Source organism: Lynx canadensis, chromosome X (assembly GCF_007474595.2).
Source record: "Lynx canadensis isolate LIC74 chromosome X, mLynCan4.pri.v2, whole genome shotgun sequence".
NCBI classification, from domain to species: Eukaryota; Metazoa; Chordata; class Mammalia; order Carnivora; family Felidae; genus Lynx; species Lynx canadensis.
In genome coordinates this window covers 40,074,238-40,096,982 of record NC_044321.2, presented here as the reverse complement: position 1 = coordinate 40,096,982, position 22,745 = coordinate 40,074,238, and the positions used below count along the sequence as shown (strand labels likewise).

General features: G+C 48.9%; 1 protein-coding gene and 1 pseudogene across 8 annotated transcripts in view; one reads left to right on the top strand and one right to left on the bottom strand.

Moving 5' to 3' along the window:
* Positions 1–8,901: 8,901 nt before the first annotated feature.
* The window catches only part of ZNF674 (zinc finger protein 674), a 36,355-nt gene continuing 22,511 nt past the window's right edge, over positions 8,902–22,745 (top strand). Inside the window, exons 1-5 of one of the 8 annotated variants that reach the window (XM_032592105.1) lie at positions 8,902–9,389; positions 10,082–10,184; positions 11,735–11,779; positions 16,169–16,295; positions 16,603–16,698. In XM_032592105.1, coding sequence (XP_032447996.1) covers positions 11,765–11,779; positions 16,169–16,295; positions 16,603–16,698 — 238 coding nt within the window. In that variant the 5' untranslated portion in view covers positions 8,902–9,389; positions 10,082–10,184; positions 11,735–11,764. Of the gene's footprint in view, positions 9,579–10,081; positions 10,185–11,734; positions 11,780–14,671; positions 14,866–15,151; positions 15,198–15,720; positions 16,296–16,602; positions 16,736–22,745 lie in introns of those variants that run through there. The other 7 variants (XM_032592106.1, XM_030305344.1, XM_030305345.1 and 4 more) reach the window with 7 other exon arrangements.
* Positions 13,831–14,377, bottom strand: LOC115507148 (annotated as a pseudogene).

Here is a 22,745-nt window from a genome sequence, read left to right as displayed (position 1 = left end):
ACTGGTTTGACTGTATTTAAAAGCAGAGTAGGGGGACCTGGGTGGCTCAGTCAGTTAAGCATTTGACTTCAGCTCAGGTCATGATCTCACGGATCATGGGTTCGAGCCCCGCGTCGGGCTCCGTGCGGACAGCTCGGAGCCTGGAGCCTGCCTCGGATTCTGGGTCTCCCTCTCTCTCTGCCTCTCCCCTAGCCACACTCTGTCTCTCTCTCAAAAATAAATAAACATTAAAAAATAAATAAAGAAAAGCAGATTCGTTTTAAGGGTTACATATTTTTAAGATACTTCTGAAATGCACAAATTTAAGACAAGGTATGAAACCTCCCATTTATCTATTCATTCAACAAATGTTTATGGAGCATCTATTATGTTCCCAACAGTATTCTAGGCAGTGAGGTACAATCTATACAAAAATCCCTGTCCTATCGGGAACTCATAAAGAAATGGTGGGGAATAACAACATACCCATGCTTGAAAAAGACAACCTTACTGGAAGATTTAAGGTGTTTTTGTCATTGTTAAATTAAATCTTATTCGCGTAACATAAACTTCGCTATTGCAAAGTGTTCAGTTCTGGAGCGCCTGGGTGGCTCAGTCACTTAAGCGACCAACTCTTGGTTTTGGCTCAGGTCACGATCTCACGGTTTTCGTGACTTCGGGCCCCGCCTCGGGCTCTGTGCTGACAGCGCAGAGTCTGCTTGGAGTTCTCTCTCTCCCTCTCTCTCTGCCCCTCCCTGTCTCGTGTTCACTCTCACCCCTAAAATAAACATTTAAAAAAAAAACCCGAAAGTGTTCAGCTCAGTGGCATTTAGTATATTCACGATATCATGCCAAAGACACACACACACACAGAACACTCGTGAAGATTCATTTAGATTCATGCTGTCACAAGCCAAAGAACTATCATAAGCTAGGAGAGAAGTCTGGAACAAATCCTTCCCTAGGACCTTTAGAGGGAGCATGGGCCCTGACGACGGCTTGATCTCAGATTTTTGGTCTCCAGAATTGTGAGACAATAAATTTCCAGTTGTGGTACTTTGTTGTGGTGACAAACATGGTTTGGCGATATTGGCCTCTGTCTCTGTTTATTTTTATTTTTGAGAGACAGAGAGAGATCACAAGTGGGGGAGAGACAGAGAGGGAGGGGGACAGACGATTCCAAGCATGCTTTGCGCTGACAGCAGTAGGCCCAATGTGGGGCTTGAACTCATGAGACCATGACATAAGCCGAAGTGGGGCAGTCAACCGGCTGAGCCACCCAGATGCCCCTCGGCTGGCTATTTCTTATAAATGGAATAGTATACTATGTGGGTTTTTTGTGTGTGGCTTTTTCCACTTACAATGTTTTCAAGGTTCATCCACACTGGATATCGTATCAGTGTCATTCCTTTTCATGGCTAAGTGATATTTTATTGCATGGATATACCACTTGTTTATCTATTCATCGCTTGCTTGACATTTGTTGTGTTTCCACTTTTGGTTTCTAGGAATAACACAGCTATGGACATTTGTGTACAAGTGTGTGTGTGTGCGCGTGCGTGTGTGTATGTGTGTGTGAATACGTTTTCAATTCTCTTGGGTGTACACCTAGGAGTGAAATTGCTGGGTCATATGGTAACTCTATGTTTAACTTTTTGAGGAACTGCTAAATTGTGTTCCAAAGTGGCTGTCCCTTTTTACATTCCTGCCAGCAAAGTAGAAGATTTCAGTTTCTTCTCAGTAATTAAAAAAATTTTTTTTAATGGTTATTCATTTTTTGAGACACTGGGAGACTGAGTGTGAGTGTGGGGTAGAGAGAGAGAGGGAGACACAGAATCCGAAGCAGGCTCCAAGCTCTGAGCTGTCCGCACACAGCCCGACGCGGGGCTCGAACTCACGGACCGCGAGATCGTGACCTGAGCCGAAGTTGGACACTTAATCCACTGAGCTACCCAGGTGCCCCTCTTCTCAGTAATTTTAATGCAATGATCCTATGTTACTGTGTGATTAAAAATATGATGAGTTTGTCTGGGTCTTCATAGATTTGTGAATTCGATTTCCATGCATTAAGTGCATCAGGCAAGGGGAAATGTAGAGTTAGAGCTTAGAAAAAAGTCAGAGTCAGATGTGGATATGAGATTCATCATGCTTCCTCCTCAGATATGAAATTCCTTTCTTCCACCTTGGAAGCTATAACCACATGGTGTATCGTTCAAAAGAAAAACAAAACTTCATATTCTTCACCATTTGCATATTCTCTTTTACATAACAGTTTGTGGGGACATTGTTTATTGGGGATATGAACTCTTCGCCATAAACGTTGCAAATATTTTCCCCAAGGTACAGTTGGTCTTTTGATTTTTTTTTTTTGTGGCACGTGTTCGCTTTTGGATTTGATAATGTTTATTCTAATTCTATTTGGCTATCAGAAATATCCACGTCTTAAAAAATGTTTTTTAAGTAATCTCTACACCCAATGTGGGGCTTGAACTTACAACCCCGAGATCAACGATCAGATAGCTAGCTGCTCTACTGACTGAGTCAGCCAGGTGCCCCTTCTTTTGGATTTTAAAGATATTTTAATGAGGTCTAGGATTTACTTTATGGCTTCGGGTTGTTTTTGTTTACCCAACATTTTTATCACGTATTATTTCCCATATATGCATGAAATACACTGGACCTCTTTTATGGACTTGTCAACCATTACAGCTTAGCATTAAGTAAATTTATAAAACTTTATATAAAGTCAAATTCCCTTTTCAGTTCATTTTTTCATACTGTTGTTAGCTAAGCTTTATACATTTAGTGTTTCATACACTTGATTCTGATTTTTTGTTTCAGTGATTTAAAAAAAATTTTTTAATGTTTATTTATTTTTGTAATGTTTATTTATTTTTGAGACAGAGAGAGACAGAGCATGAACGGGGAAGGAGCAGAGAGAGAGGGAGACACAGAATCTGAAGCAGGTCCAGGCCCTGAGCTGTCAGCACAGAGCCCGACGCAGGGCTCAAACTCATGGACCGTGAGATCATGACCTGAGCCGAAGTCGGATGCTTAACCGACTGAGCCACCCAGGTGCTCCAATGTTTATTTATTTTTGAGAGAGAGAGAGATAATCCGAAGCAAGCTCCAGGCTCCGAGCTGTCAGCACAGAGCCCGACTTGGGGCTCGAACTCATGGACCGTGAGATCATGACCTGAGCTGAAGTCAGATGCTTAACTAAGCCACCCAGGCGCCCCTCAGTGATCTCTTTAATTCCATCCTATGTCACATAGTTTACTTATTGTAGCTCATAATGGGGTATAATATCTTGTAAGTCTTCCTTTATTACAACTAACCTCAGAATATTCTTAGTGGTTTTCATATCTGTTATTTCCTGCCAGTTAAAGAATTGTATCAGCGCCTGGGTAGCTCAGTTGGCTAAGGGCCCAACTCTTGGTTTCGGCTCAGGTCATGACCACACGATCATGATCTCGCGGTCGTTGAGATGGAACCCCACATCGGGCTGTGTGCTGGGTGCAGAGCCTGAGATTCTCTCTCTCTCCCTTTCCCTCTGCCCCTCTCCCCGCTCCTCTAAAACTAAACTAAAAGAGAAAAGGATTGTACTATAGGCCCTCGATCCTATTTATGATATTGATTCAAATTGCCTGAAATTCATGGCCTAGGTTTATGGACAATGGGTCTTTTACAGTATTGAGTTTACATTCAGGAACACAGTTTATTTTCTTTTATATAGATGATGTGCAATCTTTTTAGGTGTATTTACAGTTGTATTCTTGCTTTAAACATTTTTTTAATGTTTTATTTTTGAGAGAGAGAGAGAGAGCGAGAGCATGAGCAGGGGAGGGTCAGAGGGAGAGGGAGACACAGAATGGGAAGCAGGCTCCGGGTTCTGAGCTGTCAGCACAGAGCCTGATGCGGGGCTCGAACTCATGAACTGTGCCATCATGACCCAAGCGTAAGTCGGATGCTTAACTGACTGAGCCACCCAGGTGTGCCCCCCTTTAAAAAAATTTTTTTTAATGTTTGTATTCTTGCTTTTTGATGGGCAACATTCTTCCTAGCATATGTAGTTTACTATCACTGACGGGCACATGACAGCTAGTCTAGATTCTACCAAGTCCCTAGTTGCTATCTACCCAGGATGTCCATGCATATGGACAATGATACAATTTTCACTGCAGAAAAAAAACAACTGACAATGCAAAGGTTGATTTGAGATGCAGAGGGGAAAAGGGAAGCATTTCAGGTAAAAGAGAGTTATCCATGCTAAAGAAAAACACTGAAAAAAGAAGAGGCAAATGTAACAAACCTGGGGAAGGTTTCCATTTGCAGTCAGTGGTTGTTAAACAAGAACATTTTCACGAAAGGAATTAGAGAACCACAATATTATACGTAGGATCAAAAATTCCCAAATACATTTAGTCACAACAAAGCAAGTTGCTTATGCAGAAGAAAAACCCCTGAAATAAAACGGACATGAAAAGAATTCTACTTGTCTGCTCAAGGACAGAGATTGTCTTGTGAAGAAAATCCTCCTGGGGCGCCTGGGTGGCTCGGTCAGTTAAGCGTGCACCTCTTGGTTCCAGCTCAGGTAATGATCTCGCAGTTTGTGAGTTCAAGCCCCACATTGGGCTCTGTGCTGACAGCACGGAGTTTGCTGGGGATCCTCTCCCTCCTTCTCTCTCTCTGCCCCTCCCCTCGCTCATTCTCTCTCTCAAAATGAATAAATAAACTTCAAAAATTAGAAAAAAATGAAAATGTTCCTAACTCAAGACATGGCAAAGACTTGCATATAATGCTTAGACTTCACTCAACATCAGGGGACACACGATACAGAGAAAACCTAGGGTGTACATCAATTTGCAAATGCATTGAGTTCTGGATTACAATTTATTCAGCACTAGAAAATTCCTATTGGGTAGAAACCTTGTTAAAGTAAGGCACATACGGGGTGCCTGGGTGGCTCAGTCAGTTAAGCATCCGACTTCAGCTCAGGTCATGATCTCCAGGTTCTAGAGTTCGAGCCCTGTGTTGGACTCTGTGCTGACAGCTCGGAGCCTGGAGCCTGCTTCGGATCCTGTGTCTCCCTCTCTCTCTCTGTCCCTCCCTACTCGTGCTCTGTCTCTTTCAAAAATAAACAATAAAAATGTTAAAAAAAATAAAGTAAGGAACATGGGAAGCTTTTCGCCAATACTCACACGTTACTTAATGTTAGAGAATTCACATTGGAGGGAAATCCTGCAAATGTGTTAAGTTAGCCAATCCTCACATCTCAGAAACTATACATGAGGTGAATGAGAAAAGACCTTTAGGTATGGCTTCACCCATGCCAATATGAGACCATTCTTGCTGGGGAGAATCCTACAAATGTGCCAAATTTGGGAAATCCCAAATATAAACATGGCCGAACTGTTGCCAAGCATGAGAGAATTCATGTTGGAGAAACCCCTATGAATGTAATGAATGTAGATTGGAAGGAATGTGTTCCTCTCCTACTCAAGCATCAGATAATTCATATAAAACAGAGAGGGTATGAATCTAGGGTATATTATTTCACCCACAGCTCATACTTTGTTCATCATAATTCCAGACAACAAAATGAAATTTCAATCATTGTCACCCATGGGTCATCTCTGGCTTAGCATGTGAAATTCACACTGCAGATAGACATGAATAATTTTGTTTTGGGGGCAGCTGGGTGGCTCAGTAGATTGAGTGTCCCACTCTTGGTTTTGGTTCCGGTCACCATCTCATGGTTGGTGGGTTCAAGCCCCGCATCAGGCTCTGTGCTAGCAGCACAGAGCCCGCTTGGGGTTCTTTCTCTCCCCCTCTCTCTGCCCCTCCCTTGCTCGCTCTCTCTAAATAAGTAAAATTTTTTAGGAGAGAATTTGGTTTTGTGCTTCAACATTATTAACCAGTAGGAAATCCATACAGAGAGAGCTGACGGAAGTGTAAAAATGTATTTGATTGTAGGCAGTAATTTTATTACACGAACCAGTGTTACAGCAAAAGTTACCCATTGAAAAGATATTTGGCAAAAACATCTGTTACATTCAGAGGAGATGGTGACTTCACCATAGAAAGGGACTTTAAAGCGCAAATGACTGCAGGAACTGCCACAAGAGAAAAGACCTTCATTTCTGACTATAGCAGCCACTCACTCTTGGTGCCCTCCTGCCTGCGGAAATCCACAGGGCCAGCTGCGGAAAGGGCCATGCAGTCAAGCCCGGAGACGAACGCCTGCAACTGGCCTTGCATTCTTTAGGGCAACTCATGCAGTTCAAAGAGCACAATCCCATCAAGGCATCGCGCCATGGGCCTGTCACCTCGGCCATCGCGGGGAAGAACTCCAGGAAGGTGTTCCGGCAGGTGCCAGGGACCCTCAGCAGAACGTGGCAAGAAAGCAAGCCCGCTCAGCTCCTGCCCCGGGGCACGCGCTCCGCTCCTCCGAGTGCCCTCAGGATGTTCCGGATCAGGTCTGCAACCTGGGGATTGCCAAGGGCACAGTCCAACTGGGTTCAGTAGGTCCACCTACTGGGATGCTTGAATCACACGGTAGAGCGTGTACCGACCTGAGCACCTGTAGAAACAGCGTGAGGCGGGTCTCTGAGACCCTCGTCAGGCTCGAAGATTCCCTGGGACTCAGGAGAGCTGTTCTACTTTTCAGAGTCCTGCGAGTCCTTCTGAGCTGCTTTATACGCAGTGATGACCTATTACAGTGAGAGCGCGCACAGGACAACCGGCAAGGGGAAAAAGGCACACAGCGGACGTCCAGTAGAAACCCGTGGTGACAGATCAGTTGTTTTCTCCCAAAGGAGTCACGCGGGTCAATGCTTAATTCTCCCAGGAATGGTGCGTCACAAAACCTGCTAAGTGCTGCCGGCCAGGGGAGCTCAGCCAAGCCTTGGGGTGCAGGGACTCTACTGGAGGTCATGCAGGCATGCGGCAACCACGTGACTGACATCAGCTACTCAGTCGACAGCCCCCAGGCGTCAAACGAACACAGCGTGGCCCAGGGCCTCACACATACAAACGCAGATGTTCACCGCAAGTCACAATCTATGTAGAAACGATCTGGCCAAACTAGGACGGCGATGGCTGGAACCCAAAAACAGTCTGATCGGGCAGAATATGACAGGGGCTTAGCGGCGGCCTCCCAGGAGCTGGAAAAGGGCCAATGCTCCGGAGACAGGCTTTTCTTTCAAAAACTTGAGTAACCAAGCTCCACTGAGTTACTCCTTCACAATGAACTTGAACTTAACTAACAGCCTAATTACCATTAAAAAAGTTTTCAGTTGGAGGTGAGTGGTGATTCTAGGCAGGGTGGGAAGATGGTTCCTTACCAACAGGGCCAGTTGTGGAAAAGATACCAAAAGGGGAGCCCACGGTGCAGGAAAGTGCAGCAAGGCCAACAGCATGTTCTCCAGTCTGTGGGAGAGAACCAAAAAACCCACCATTTGCCAGGTGGCTGACATGGGTCAAGTCCCGGGCTCTAAGAGATACAATCAACTGATTTGATTGATTGAACCATCAATCACTGTTTGCCCAGGTAATCCTCAGGAAGAACCTGAAAGCCTGAGCTGAGTGTGGGGCATAGTATGGGCTGGAGGGGCACCTTGGCGTTTCTTTCTTTTTTTAATTTAATTTTATTGAATGTTTACTTCTTTTTGAGAGAGACAAAGAGACAGAGCGTGAGCAGGGGAGGGGCAGAGAGAGAGGGAGACACAGAATCTGAAGCAGGCTCCAGCCTCTGAGCTGCCAGCATGGAGCCCTACGCCGGGCTGGAACTCACGAACCGTGAGATCACGACCTGAGACGAAGTCAGACATGAAACCGACTGAGCCACCCAGCCGCCCCAGCTTGGCATGTTTCTTACTTGCTAGTCGCCTCACTGCTAGGAAAAACTGGCACTGCGTGAGCAATAACCAACCACATGCCCATCAACTTGCTCCTGTGTTATCAGGGTATGGGGACACTCTGACCAGGGCCAAAGACGAGGTCCTTCTGCAGCTGGGGGTTTCTCTACTGTCCTTGGGACACTATCATATTAATTTTCTGGTCTCCTGATACCGATGTCTGAAAAGGTTAGCAGGTCGCCTCTCCTCCAGAAACAAATACGATGGTCTCTCGAGGACTGGCCATCGCTTACAAATGCGCAAAGAACTGACACTGGTGGCAATGCCCACTCCCTGAGGGCAAACAGGCTTCTCTCCTGGGACTCCTACACAAGGCTTGGGACACTCACTTCCCAGAACTCTGCGGTGGAAGTTTGGGCTCTGATGCATCCAAACCACCCGGGAATGTCAGTTACCTCGGAGGGAGAAGGGAAAGACAGGGACAGAGCAGTATGCTCCAATGGAGATCCCAGACGCCTATGACGGCTCCACCAAGGTTTTGTCACGTGCTTCTCGCAACACTGCCTGGCACCTGCTGGCTCGGGCACAGAAGGAATGGGGTGGATCTGAGCTGGGACCTTGCGGTGCCCGGACCAAAGAGTTCTGCTTCGTGGCAGGCAGCTCCAGGGGCAGCACGCGCTTGGGCCTCTTTCCCCAGACCCTGACGGGAACCAGAAAACTTTCCTCAAGGCACTTACGGGCCTTTTTAGCAGGCCATGCTGCCACCGGCTGGCACACCGGCCGGCACAGAGAACAACACGCTCGGCTACTTTACGCGGTGTTATCAAAAAGCAAACACCAGACTCTCCCTGGACGCCCCGGGTCGCACCCTGGGAGTAACACGATTTATTTCAGGAGACCCGGGCATCGGGGTTTCTCCCACTGAGCGCATCGCCCGCCCTCCCCGCCCGCTCCCAAGCGCTCTTCCGGGCCACTCCCCCGACGGAGCCCGCCCTCTGCTCTCTGACCCCTGGGGCAGGCCCGGTTCCCAGGGACAGGCCCCGCCCCCAAGATGGCGGCGCCCATGTGCCGCTGAGAACGGCAGCAGGCCCCACTACCCTTTCTCATCCCGAGAAGCTGAAGGCAGCGGAGAGCGCGGCTTCGGGGGATGGAGGGTGCGCGGCAGACGGCGCGGGAGACGGCGCCTCGGCCTCGGAGGCGGCGGGACCGGGGCCTCTGCGACCGTCCGCCGGCCCCTCGCCGCCCCCCGGCCTCTCGTGCGACTCGTCCGGAAAACGGTCGCCCGCTCCGGTCCCTACATCGTGCCCCAGACGAACCCCGTGGGTATCACTGGCCGCGACTCGCGCCATCTTGGCCATTGGCCGTGGAGGCCCCGAAGCAGCTCCTGCGCGTGCGCCGCGCTCCGACCTCGGGCTGCGGGGCGCCGGGAGCGGAAGTGCTCCGCTGACCCGAGGGCGGCGCGAGGTCGCGCCGCTTGTAGTCCTCCGACCTGGCTGTCGGGTTCTGGTAGCCAAGTACCGGGAGGCGGAGCGGGCACGGGCCGGAGGGCAGGTGGGGGTGATGGGTTCGCGCCCCTGCGACCTCGGGGCCCTGGGCTGAGTGTGGGCGACGGGCCGGGGGCGACAGCCAGTGATACTGTCATTGAGTCGTTGGGTCAGGTTCAGCGGCCGTTTGCTGAGTGTCTAGTACGTGCGAGGCGCCCTTGGGGTGCATGGTCATCCTCCCGAGGGCTGTGAGTAGGTACTACGATTGTCTTCATTATATCGCGAGAAAGCAAGAACAGAAAGGCTCGTAGCCTGTCCAGAGTCACACGGCTAGAAAACCCCGGGAGATCCTTCTAGCACCTATGCGTTTCTAACGAGCGTTCCCGAAATGTATCAACTTTGTGCTTGCTGTGTGCCTTCCCTGCTAGAACACAGCTCTGCAGGGTCGGGGAACTCATTACTTTGTTCACTGATCTACCTGCAACACGTTGGACAGGCCCACAGTAGGCACTCAACTTTTTCACTGAATGAATCAAAGCGACAGAGCGGGCAATCAGTTCGAGTCCACAGCTAGGACCTTATGGGATGACGCAGTGCTTAGCTCCTTGTCTGGTGACAGTTAGGCTGCTACTAAGCGTTTACTCTTAACACTGAAACGAGGCCTTGTGGCTGCTTCCATAAAGTATTCCATCTGGGTTTTCCTCACTTTCACTGCCTCAGAGAGGTTGCTCACTGCATCTCCTGTGCGGTCGTTTCCAGGGTCAGGGCGCATCAGTGAGACCACTGCTCACCTCCTGCGGGCTCCGGCTCAGCCGCCCCTGGGCTTCCTAGTCTACAGAAGAGCCAGTCAAGGCCTCAGAAGGTGAGTTCCCTGGCTCAGGGACAGATGCGGTGCTGTGGCCATGGTCCCAACGGAGACGCGTTTGTCTCTGGATCCTTTGGTCCTGCGTCGTTAGGAACAAGAGAGCTCTTATCAGAGTGCTAGGAGGAGGAGCCTCAGCCCAGAGCCTAGGACAGAGGGAGGAGGCTCATAGGACAGACCCAGAGCCCAGGGCTGAGGGAGGAGGCTTAGAGGACAGCAGGTCGAAGAAGGGCTGGACTTGGAGTGGCCTTTGTCCCTCCAGCGGAGAAAGACCATGCCCACTGTGTGACTGTGGGAAGTCGGACCCCATTGGGGGAGAGAGACGAAACGCACAGACAGGTGGAGTAATGCTGCTGTGTGGAGGGCGGCCTGCTGTGGTGCCTGTGAGGGTCGGATCAGGCTGACAGGGATCACTGCCCGCTGCACAGGACTCTCTCCTGACACTTCTGTGCACACAGCTTTTGCCACTGGGTGTTTCTGGATTTGAGTGAGCCCCAGAGTGAGAACCTCCCACCTGCCGCTAGCAGAAATGTGGACTCTCCCTCCAGTCTGACTCAAGTACAGAATGCTCTCGTATGGTTTTGTTTTTCACTTGGGAACATTTGCAAGCGGTCCAGAGGTATGTTGTCAGCTGTTTCTGCTGCCTCATTTTGGTGCCACTGTCCCTGGACCTGAGAGCCCGAGTCGTTCACCTGCACGGGGCCGAGCCCTCTTGTCCCGAGGCCGCCGCAGGGGTTGCTGCAGTGACAGCAGCTACTCTGTGCAAAAGCTCCTTGCTGACACTTTCTTTAGAAAACCGCCAAGGCGGGAAGAGCAGGCAGTTGAATGGGCATCATGGGAAAGGAGAAAGTGACAGGCCAGGAACTGGGTGGGGGCGGCCAGTGGAGGGCAGGGTGCACAGGGCGGTAGGGGCAGTGGTTTCCAGCTCCTTGCGGAACGACCGGTGCTGGGCTCCTCACCTGCCTCCCTGCCCCCGGCTGCCCCTCTGTCCCTTCTTCAACCCTAGTTTGTCTCCTTCCTGCAAACGGCAGCCAGGTATCCCTGTCCTCCAGACTCTGCTAAGGGTCTGTCACTTTCAGGGCTCAGCGTAATCACTGTTCATTTCCATTTTATTAGTAATAATAGTCACAGTCAAAAATGCAAGTTAACAAGGGATGTGAGGGTGAAAAAATTTTTTTTAAATGCAAGTAAACAAAACAAGAGGACTGCAATCATCAGCGAAAACCAGTATCAACATTTTAATCACCGCTGTTCCTCAGGACATACTTACTGCCGAAGGAGTGAGATTGCGTTGCACTTCCTTTTTTGTAACCTGCTCTTAAATAGGTTAAGAAATGAAATAATATTCCAATGTATTTTGGAGGCCCACAAACACAGGTCACCTGCAAAGCCCACGCGAGCTTATCCAAAGCCCAAGGGAACGGCCTGGGGCTGCCAGGCATGGTTGCACACCATCCTCCCCAGGGTGCAAGGGTGATTATTATCAGGCTGGTGGGGATGCTCTCCTGGCTGAATGCACTGATCTGGATGCCCCAATTCTGTCTTCCTAGATCTCTGCCCTTTGTCTCGAGCAGAACAGGATGGCCGTGTTCCAGGTGAGTTCCTAATTTCCCCCTACTTTGTGTCCAGTGACCTTGAGGCAGCTTTGGGGCACCCGTATTGTACCCTTGACAATTGCGTTACTCTCCTCCACTGCGGCTCTTTTCTGTCCACGCTGTCATCCACCTCGGGGTTCTCCGATCCTTCCCCTGGCCACAACAAAAAAAAATTAAAAAACAAGAGAGCAAGAAAGGAGCGCTCTCATCTCCTTCTTTCCCTGGGACATGCACCCCCCCCCCCCACCCCCCGCTTTTTTCTTTTCCTTCTCAGAGATACTTGTTGAAGCACAGAGTCTCCTTTTTCCCCGGTTCCATGGCCACTTCACTGTTGGCTTTTTCGTTATGTTCAAAACGTTGAAAGGAAGTCCATGCTTGGCGTTTTACCGTGCATTAGAGGGTAGCTGAAACATCCCTATTTCTCCCCTGGTGTCCCGTTTCTCCTCAGACATGCCCGCTGGTAACAGTTGGGTGACGGCGAGGGATAGACGCGTGTGCGTGTGTTTCGTCCACTGAAAGCAGGAACACGTGCGGTGTTGGGCGTGAGGTTGCACGAACACCACCCTGCCCCACTCCCGTCTTGCTCTCCCCACCCACTTGTATCCCGGGTGGTGGTCCTCATCCACTCGTACAGATGATTTCAGCTCCTGGGCAGGGAGACGGATGCATCATTTGAACTGTTTCTCTGTGGATATTCGGGTTTTTACCCCTCTTTTCCTGTTCTATACCGTGCCTCTCGGCTGACTCTGTATGTGTGTGCTCATTAGCGCAGGTGTTGATGGGGAATTCACCCGGAAGTTGGGTTTGTGGGTCAAAGGTACTCACACGTTAAACTGGCAGTCCCAGATCCTGGACTAGTTACTACTTTCACGAAATGTTAAAGACCACATCATTTCTGTGTTCAGCTTTTCCAGGCTGTTGCAAGAAGAAAAGGTATCCAATTCATGTTTTGAAGCCACTTGACCTTTTTTTTTCCTTGCTCCTAACATTGATGGCATTTATTTAGTTTAGATAAAGACTTCCAACACAGAACACTGTTAGGAATTAATCCTTAGGAACTATGTAAAAGAGATGTGATGTAAGGCAAGTATTATATATAAAGTATATATGTGTATCAAGTACACATAAAGATGAAATAGATCAACAGTTTTTATTTTCCTACAGAATTTACTGCAAGTTACCATGCTGTGGAAACAAAAGCCGCCCGCTCTTAATATGTCAAATTTGTTTAGTCATTTAAAGAAAGATATATGACTCCCATCACACAGATAATTCTAAATCTACTTTGAAAATCAAATCATCAAGAAATATCTATGTGGAGAGACTACAGACCTACTGTCACACTGTAACAAAGATAAGGCTGCTATCTTCACAGAATATATGGATAATTAGTAATCAACCATTAACATAGCGAATGTTCTAATATTTGGGGAAATACTGGGAAACTATTTTTTAAACAACAAAGTTCTGTGGACATTGTTTACCTTGCCGATGAGATTAGTTTGGGAAAGGGGTCTTGTTTAGTCTAGAAAACCTTCAGAGTCCAATATAGTTCTGGGCTAAACAGATAACTGAAGATCCTTTACAAGGACAGGTAGGCTCGGAAATCACGCAGTCTTATTTTGAATCAGCTTGCTTTAGTCCAAGGTAGGGAATTAATGATCAAGTACCAGGAATTTCTGTAATGTACCCAATGCCAAATGGCTACTAACATTCTGTTTCCTACTATGATGACTCCTTGATTAGAGGTCGGTGGGAGGCATGAAACATATTGTGAACTATAAAGTAAATTGTGCTCCAATGCCCAGATCTCTAAAGATAAATCTTGTTTTTCAATATAAGAAACTCACTAAATCAAATGAATGCTACTTGGAGCAAAAGTAGTATAAGTAAAACTGGGGCAGGAAACTTCTAATCGCACAGGGAAATACATGAAAGACTGAATCATTCTAAGAGAAGAATCATCTTCCCAGTAGCCCCACTGCCGTGGATGATATTTTCATGAGCCTGGGCCACCTTCTCCAATGAATACTGAGAACCTATTACAGGTTTCAGCCGGCTGTGCCCAGAACCTTTAAACCATAAGCTCTGGCAGTGTGGCATACGGCCAATCCAACTCCTCCACTAGCCCCGTGAACCCGAAGACTTCCTCCAGCTTTCACACGGGCGCTGTGGAGCAGAGCTCGATAAGCAGTAAAATATGGGATACCGATGGCAGCTCCTTGTTTAAAGTCCAGTTTTTCTGGTGGTGGGTACACAGTGTGGTCTGCCGCAAGAGCATACTCAGCATAGCCCCCAGAGATGGTGCTGGGAGTGAAAACTCCGTCACCTTTCTTGAAAGTAGATACGTTACGTCCAACAGCTTCTGTTACCCCAGCCACGTCTGAACCAGGAGTATAGGGTGAGAGTGGTTTTATCCTGTGAGTAGCAGAACGAATCTATGTTTCCACTGGGTTTACACCACATGCATGGACCTTGATTACAACCTGATGGTCTTTTGGAGTTGGTACTGCCACATCCCGACTGGAGTTTCAGCACTTCTGGTCCACCAAATTCAACAACTCCAATTGCTCTCATCAATTTCAGTCCAGTTGCCATGGTGACCCGGTTCTAGAGAGGGGAAGCGAATTCTGCCAGGGCTCACTCAGATTCCACAAAAAAGGGGACCGAAGCCACTTAACCTTAAATGTGATAACGATACTGGGGTGCCTGGGTGGCTCAGTCGGTTGAGTGTCCGACTTCGACTCAGGTCATGATCTCACAGTTCACGGGTTCGAGCCCCGCATCGGGCTCTGTGCGCACAGCTCAGAGCCTGGAGCCTGCTTCGAATTCGGTGTCTCCCTCCCTGTCTGCCCTTCCCCGCTTGTGCTCTGTCTCTCTCTCTCTCTCTCTCTCTCTCCACAATAAACATTAAAAAAAAACATTTAAAAAATTAAAAAAATGTGATAACGATACTACAGAAGATAAATGAGACTCGCGAGTCACCGAATATGGATCTGTGGATCTGGCAAGCATCGTTCTTCTGGAACGTGGATGTTCACCCACCAGGAAGCTCCCAACCCCCGTGCCGCTGGGATTTTCTCAAGGTATAATTGGCATAGGACAAAACTCATCAATTAAAAAAAAACAGGAACGAGAGATGCTCCCTCTGTTCTTCTCACTTGGGGATTTACAAGGGTTTTAGGAACTCCACACTGGGCACCTAGAGGAGAGACCAGAATATGTTTCCCGTTGCTTCATAGTCCTGAGTAGCTGTGTTTGGAACTGTTCTAGCTCAGCGTCCCCTGCGAAGCCTTCTCCGCCAGCCCCACGCAGACCTGACTTCTTTCTGTTCTCTGTTCCCTCTGCTCCCCCCACCGTTGCCCTCAGAAGACAGGAGCCCACCCTGCTGCCCGCCCTCCCCTTCATACGTGAGTGTGTAAGTGTCGTTCTCCCTCTGGCAGGCTCAGCTCCTTCTGTTCAGAAAGTGTGTTTTTGTCTTTATTAATCTTTACATCCTCGGGACTTACCTGCTCGTCTCTGTTTGGTAAACAAGTTGGAATATTGCATTTCCAGGGTAAGATGTTTTAATGGCTCATCTGTTTCTTTATAAAGGTTAAAGTAACTTTAGTTACATAAACACTGTATACTGGACTGTCTCAAATAGCGTAGGGAGCAGCAAAGAACATTTGTGTAGACAAGAGCAATGCAGTGTCATGTTGAAAAATGTGGATGTCGGGGCATGTGGGTGGCTCAGTCCGTTAAGCATCTGACTTTGGCTCAGGTCGTGCCCTCATGGCTCATGGGTTCGAGCCCCGTGTTGGGCTCTGTGCTGACAGCTCAGAGCCTGGAACCTGCTTCAGATTCTGTGTCTCCCTCCCTCTCTGCCCCTCCACCACTCGTGCTCTCTGTTTTCAAAACTAAATAAAAACGTTAAAAAAAGAATAAGATAAAAACATGGATGTGGATGGGGCGCTGGGGTGGCTCAGTTGGTTGAGTGTCGCTCTCTAGGTTTCAGCTGTGGTCACGATCTCAGGGTCGTGAGATCGAGCCGAGTGTTGGCCCCACACTGGGTGTGGAGTCTGCTTGGGATTCTCTTTCTCTCTCCCCCGCTGCTCCTGACCCCGCTTGCTTCCATGTACACTTTCTCTCTCTTTCTAATTACAAAAACCCCTAACACGTGGGTTTGGAAAGCAGAAGGCATGTCTTTTCATCCCCGTGTCCTAGCTGTGTGACCCTGCACAAGTGACTTTACACTCTGTGCGCGTTACTGTCCTCAACGGTCAGGGCTGTCCCGGGATGGTGGCGATACTGAACCTCTACCACGAGAGAAAGACCTAGGATGGGACACGTTGTCCCGTCTGTCCCCCAGCTGAGCCCTCTGGGCTAATGAGGAATATGCCATTGCAGGAGTCCTTGACCTTCCGGGACGTGTTTGTGGACTTCACCCTGGAGGAGTGGCGATGTCTGGACTCGGCTCAGAAGAACCTGTACAGGGACGTCATGCTGGAGAACTACAGCCACCTGGTCTCCGTGGGTGAGGGACCGTGCCACAGTGTGACCGGAATACACACATACACGTGTCACCTAGCTGGTACCTGTTAAGGGGCGTCTGGAGCCCCGGACGAGTTCGGGCCTAAGGCTCACTGTTGGGAAGTCGTAACCCTGTTTGCACCCCACACGGGACACTGTGCCGTCGCCTGCTCTGTGGTGTGGTGCACTGAGGGGCATAGCTGTCCTCCTGGGCGGGCACCCAGGCCGGACCACCTTTGGTCGGCAGGGTTTGGTGTCGGTTCTGGAACCCATGTGGCGTTAATAACAAAGTCTGTGTCATTTCCCCTCAGGACAGCTAGTTCCCAAACCCGATGTGGTCATCAGATTGGGACAAGGAGAAGAGGCCAGGATGGCAGAGGGAGAGACCCCGACGCAGAACCCTCCGGGTGAGCAGGTGCCGGGCCAGTCAGGCCAGGGGACCTGGTAGGTCAGTGAGAGCCTGGCGTGGGGGGCCCGCCTGGGAGCTCTTCTCCACGCCCCTAGACTCGGGGACACAACTTGGGTTCAATGAAGTGAGCTGCTATCACATCCACGCGGTGCCCCCACCAACCGCCCTCCTGCAGCCCCCTTGTTCTTGCTGGGGTTCAGGCAGTGCACCCCGTTTGTTCAGGTCCCCTCTCTAGCTCCCAGTATCCTCAGTGGCTGAGGAAGTACCGAGCCTTCCCCCTGTGTGCTACCCCTGCTTTCTGGAAGCTCGCAGGGCATTTCCTCTCTCTTGGGCGTTTGCATTTTCCTCAGAAGACGTGGGTGCAGGCGTGAGGGTTCCTCTTTATTTACACCCTGCGGGCCCTTCCATTGACACCTGTAGTCTTCTTCAGCCCCAGGGAAACGATCCGCCTGGTTCCTTGCAGCTGGTGTGGACCAAAAGCTTTGCTAGTGACCTTCAGCTAGGCCAGGCCGGGCAGCCACCATGGCCTTGTTTGTGCTCAGGTTGTGCGGACGGTGTCAACCTTCCCACGACCGTGTCCTCTCGTCTCAGCTCCTCAGTCCCTTCCGGACCTGACTCGACCCTGCCTGTTGTCAGGATCCTGCTCGCATCAATGCTTCCCTCCCACTCTCCTGTCTTCTTCTTTTTTTTTTTTTTATTTTTTTTTTTTAATTTTTTTTTTTTTCAACGTTTATTTATTTATTTTTGGGACAGAGAGAGACAGAGCATGAACGGGGGAGGGGCAGAGAGAGAGGGAGACACAGAATCGGAAACAGGCTCCAGGCTCCGAGCCATCAGCCCAGAGCCCGACGCGGGGCTCGAACTCACGGGCCGCGAGATCGTGACCTGGCTGAAGTCGGACGCTTAACCGACTGCGCCACCCAGGCGCCCCTCCACTCTCCTGTCTTCTGTGTCATCTCTGTATTCACTGAAAACAGGTCAATCTGAGAGGACATTTCCCCAGGCGGCTCGCTCCAGTGAGCGCCGCCTCAGGCCTGGGCACAGCTGCCCTTGCCCTTGTCCGGTGGGGGGCTGGTTTGGTTGGTTTGGCTCTGGGTCCCTCGTGGGACCCCCACACTCTTCAGATGCAGATCTTCCTCCGTTTGTTGCCCACGCACGGCGGCCGGTCCGTGGGCCCGTCCGCAGGGCGTGCGCGTGGATTCCGGGACTGCCCCGCGTGCTCCGTGGACCAGCAGCCGGGGCCCTAAGCAGAAGGTCACGCGCTGGGGTCCACCTCAGGGTCACAGATGTGAATCCGCTCTGCAGCGGCTGTTCAGACACTGGTGGCAGAGCCCCGGCTGCACTGGACGCGGGCCCAGCCGCACCCTCGTGTCCCCTGAAGCCTTCCCCGCGGCTCGCGCCAGCCGGGCTGTGCGCCGTCTCTCTCGGGGCCTGCACCCCCTCCCTCCTCCCACGGCCGTTTGGGGGTGCGCCTTCCGCTTTCTTGCTCAGTCTACCCCACGTCCGCGGCCTTGCGGAGATCCGTGAGGATTCCTGCTGTGCTGGCGGCGTGCTTTTTCCCACCTGCCGCGTTTCCGGGAATCGAAATGTCTAGTTGTCTGCGCAGCGGTGCCCTGGAAGGAGGAGGCCCACACTCAGAGGCGCGGCCCCCTCTTGGGGTCCCCGCTCCCTCGGGTTCGGAACTGTATTATGTTAGGGTAACCGTCCGCTCGTGCGGTGTAGGTGCGGCGCAGTGCGGGACACGGGGTCCTCCGGCGCGTTCCCCCCCTCACCTCCAAGGGCTGCCTCTTCTCAGGTTCGTGTCTGTAATTCTGCTGGTGGCACCTCCTGGGCCCGGGCATACCTCCACACCTGCATTTCTGGCGGATTCTATTTTGCCCCCCCCACCCCCTCCCCTCTGAACACTCAGGATGGAGCTCGTTACACCTCGGCTTGCGGGTCCCAGCTCTGTACAAGCTGGGTGCTGTTGGTAGTTGCTGTGCGGGTTCCGTGCAGAAGGGGAGGTGGTAGTCTCAGCTGCTGTGTTTGCACTCCAGCAGGTAACTTCTTCAAACCTCGCTCCGTGGGGGTGGCTTATCCTGTGCCGAGAGCACAGACCCCTGGGAGAGCGCCTACATCTTATCTGTCCAGCTGTGAGGCTGGGGGCATGTTCGGCAGATACCGTTCGTTTGGGAGGAGGGCAGAGGAAGGGGGTTCGGGGCTCATCCACAGCCCAGTAGTCAAGAACCTAGGCTTTGGAGCTCACAGGCGGGGTTCAGATTCTGGCTTCTTCGCTCACTGGCCGTCCCTCCCTCCGCACGCTGGCCCCAGAGTCTCTTTGCCTGTTTGTGGAGGCAGCTGATGCTAGAACTTCCGGGACGGTCTGAATTGAAGGAGCGGGTGAACATAAGCCTGGCCCCGGGGAAGCCCTCGGTAAATGTCATCACTGTTGTCACTGTTGTGCATGGAAAATAGTTTTTATTACAGTCATGGTTAACCAGACGTGTGTCACCTAGTGGCCTGTGGACCCCTCAGGGTACCCCACGAGGTGGTCCCTCCCAGTGGAAATGTTTTCAGAAAGCCTGGGGTGGGCCCGGTTCTGTGCGTTTTGAGCGACACTCCAGGTAGATCTGACTCCGTGTCTAGTTAAGATCCGCAGTTTAACCATCCCCGGAGAGGGGTCCAGGGGCACGGGGACACACGGCCAGGCCTCCCCCAGGAGCCTGGGATCCGTTGGGACGGAAGGCAGGGCGTGTGGACTCACTGCTGGGCATTTTGCCCCTCTTCCCTCATTCCCCCAGACCTCAGGCCGCTCCGGGACTGCACATTCCCTGGGCCTTGGAGGAAATTTCTGGCAGGTCCCATAACTTCTCTGCTTGTGCTGAGATACAGAAATCTTCTAGGAACCGTTAGTCTGCAGAGTGGCCTCACGGTGGTCATCAGGGTTGTCCAGTCCCAGGTAGTGGCGTGAAGTCTGAACTTCATTGATGGTGGTTGAGCTTTTCCCAGAAAAGTCTTTGCCTTTCTTCGTTTTCCCTGTCTTTTGTTTTCTTTTTCCTTCTCCTTCTACCTTTATTTACTTTGGGTTTCTTTTGCTGTTCTTTTCTAGCTTTCTTCCTGACATCTTATCATGAAAATGCACACACTGAACAAGTGAAAGAATCATAGTTTGAATACCCATAGAATTCCACCTAGGTTCTACAGCGAACATTTTGCTCTGTTTGCTTTTTCTTTTTTTTTTTTATATATATATGAAATTTATTGACAAATTGGTTTCCATACAACACCCAGTGCTCATCCCAAAAGGTGCCCTCCTCAATACCCATCACCCACCCTCTGTTTGCTTTTTCTCATATCTCTATGTGTCCTAATTCCTCTGTCCTCCCATCAGCCCCCTTTCTTTCTTTTTAATGTTTTTATTTATTGTTGAGACAGAGACAGAGCATGAGCAGGGGAGGGGCAGAGAGAGAGGGAGACGCAGAATCCGAAGCAGGCTCCAGGCTGTGAGCTGTCAGCACAGAGCCTGATGCGGGGCTCCAACTCACAGACTGTGAGATCATGACCTGAGCTGAAGTGGGTCGCTTAATTGACTGAGCCACCGAGGTGCCCCTATCAGCCCCCTTTCTTTTTTTTTTTATTTTTTTTTTTTTAAAAATTTTTTTTTTCAACGTTTATTTATTTTTGGAACAGAGAGAGACAGAGCATGAACGGGGGAGGGGCAGAGAGAGAGGGAGACACAGAATCGGAAACAGGCTCCAGGCTCTGAGCCATCAGCCCAGAGCCCGACGCGGGGCTCGAACTCACGGACCGCGAGATCGTGACCTGGCTGAAGTCGGACGCTTAACCGACTGCGCCACCCAGGCGCCCCTGCCCCCTTTCTTTTTGTGATGTGTTTCCTGGTAACTTTCAGAGACCAGTACATTTCACCCTGAATACTTTCCCAGGCATGTCATTAACTATGTTTGTGTTGAATGCTTTTTGTGATGTGTTTCCTGCTAAGTTTCTGAGATCTGGACACTTCACCCCTGAATACTTCTGCAGGCATATCATTAACTAGAATTCATGATTTGTTAGTAGTGTTTGTCCATAATGCTTAGTAGGTATTTTAATAAAAAAATTCATAAGTAGCACCGTATGGTATTTGATTGTATGTGATGACATTTATCATAATCCCCATGTATATGTTTCATGTATTTTCATTATATATTTATGCTGAGATGACTGTTCTTAAATGATATTTATGGAGGTATAATTTATATGCCGTAAGCTACCTTTCTTACGCATACAGTCCTGGAGATTTGACAGAGATTTAGTCATGGAACCAAGATACTGGACCTTTTCATTCCCCTAAAGCATATCGTTGTGCCTCTATATAATTAAAGGTCTTCCTCACTCCCAAATCTGGGATTTGGAAATGGATTCTTCTCATTTCTAGTCTGCTAGTTTTATTCTTTCTAGAATGTCCTATAAATGCATCTTATAGTGTCCTGCCTTATGGGTCTTGCTTTCACTTAATGCTTCTTAGCTTCATCCATGTTTGACATGTATCAGCATCTTGTTCCTTTTTGAAGGTGAATGATGTTATATTTGCTTATTCATTAAGCAGTTTATGCACATTGGATTCTTCTGGAATTTTTGGTCATTATGAAAGAAGTTGGTATGAGCATACACATCCAGGTGTTTGCATGGGCATGTTTTCATATTCTTGGATAAATACCTGGAGTGGTATTGCTTGGTCATGTGGTAAATGTATATTTAACTTCACAAGATATTACCCCACTGCTTCTCAGCATGGCCGTACCATTTTCGTTGACCACCCCCAACATAAGAATTCTGGGTGTTTTGTATTCTCGTCATTACTTGGTATTCTGAGTGTTGTTAGTTTTTCTTTTTAGTAGATGTGTAGGGAGCACCTTACTGTGATTTGAATCTGCATTTCTCCAATAACTAGTGGTTAGTGTCTTTTCATGTGTTTACTTGCCATCCGGACATCTTGGGCGAACTGTCTGTGGTAATGTTCTGCCATTTTTGTTGCTATTAAATGGTAAGAGCTCTTTACGTTTTCTAGATGCAAGTCCTTTATCAGCTATGTGTTCTCTGTGTATTTACTCCCAGGCTGTGGCTTGTTTTTATCTTACTAGTGTCTTTCAAAAGAAGACATTCTTAATTTTGATAAAATCCAGTTTTTGGTTCTTTTATGGTTCATGCCCTTTGTGCCCCATTACACAATTCTCTGTCTAACCCACGGTAGCATAGATTTTTCTCATATGATTTCCTTTGGACGATTTATAATTTTAGCTCTTACATTTAGGTTCTTTATGGTTCATGCCATTTGTGCCCCATCACACAATTCTCTGTCTAACCCATGGTAGCACAGATTTTTCTCATATGATTCCTCCTTTGGAAGATTTATAATTTTAGCTCTTACATTTAGGCCAATGGGCATAATGAGATAAGCATTCTTTTTATCTGGTGTGAGGTAAGGATCAATGTTCTTTTCTTTGCATATGCATATTCAGTTCCAGCAGCATTTTTGAAAAGACTATATTTTCTCCATCGATTTACTTTGTCCCCCTTATTGAGAACAGGTGAACACATATGCGTTGGCCTATATGCCTATACTACATTGTCTTAATTCCTGTAGCCTGATATTAAGTGTTCACATCAGGTAGTATGAATCTTCCAACTTTGTTCTTCCTTTTCATAATGTTTTGGCTATTCTGGGTCCTTGATATTTTCATATACATTTTAGAATCAACTTACCAGTTTCCACATAATAGCCTGCGGGGATTTTGTCTGGGACTGCCTTGAGTCTGTGGATCATTGAAATACTTAACAGCATTGACTCTTACAATTCATGAACATGATGTATCTCTCAACTTATTTGGGTCTTTTAACATCCATCTCAGCAATATTGTAGTTTTGAATGCACAGGTCTTGCGTAGGAAGTGCAATTGCAATTTAAACATTCTATTTTAAACATTTAGTCTTTGTCACTATCTTCTTGTTTTATTTTTTTATTTAAAATTTTTTTTAATGTTTCTTTATTTTTGAGAAAGAAAGAGA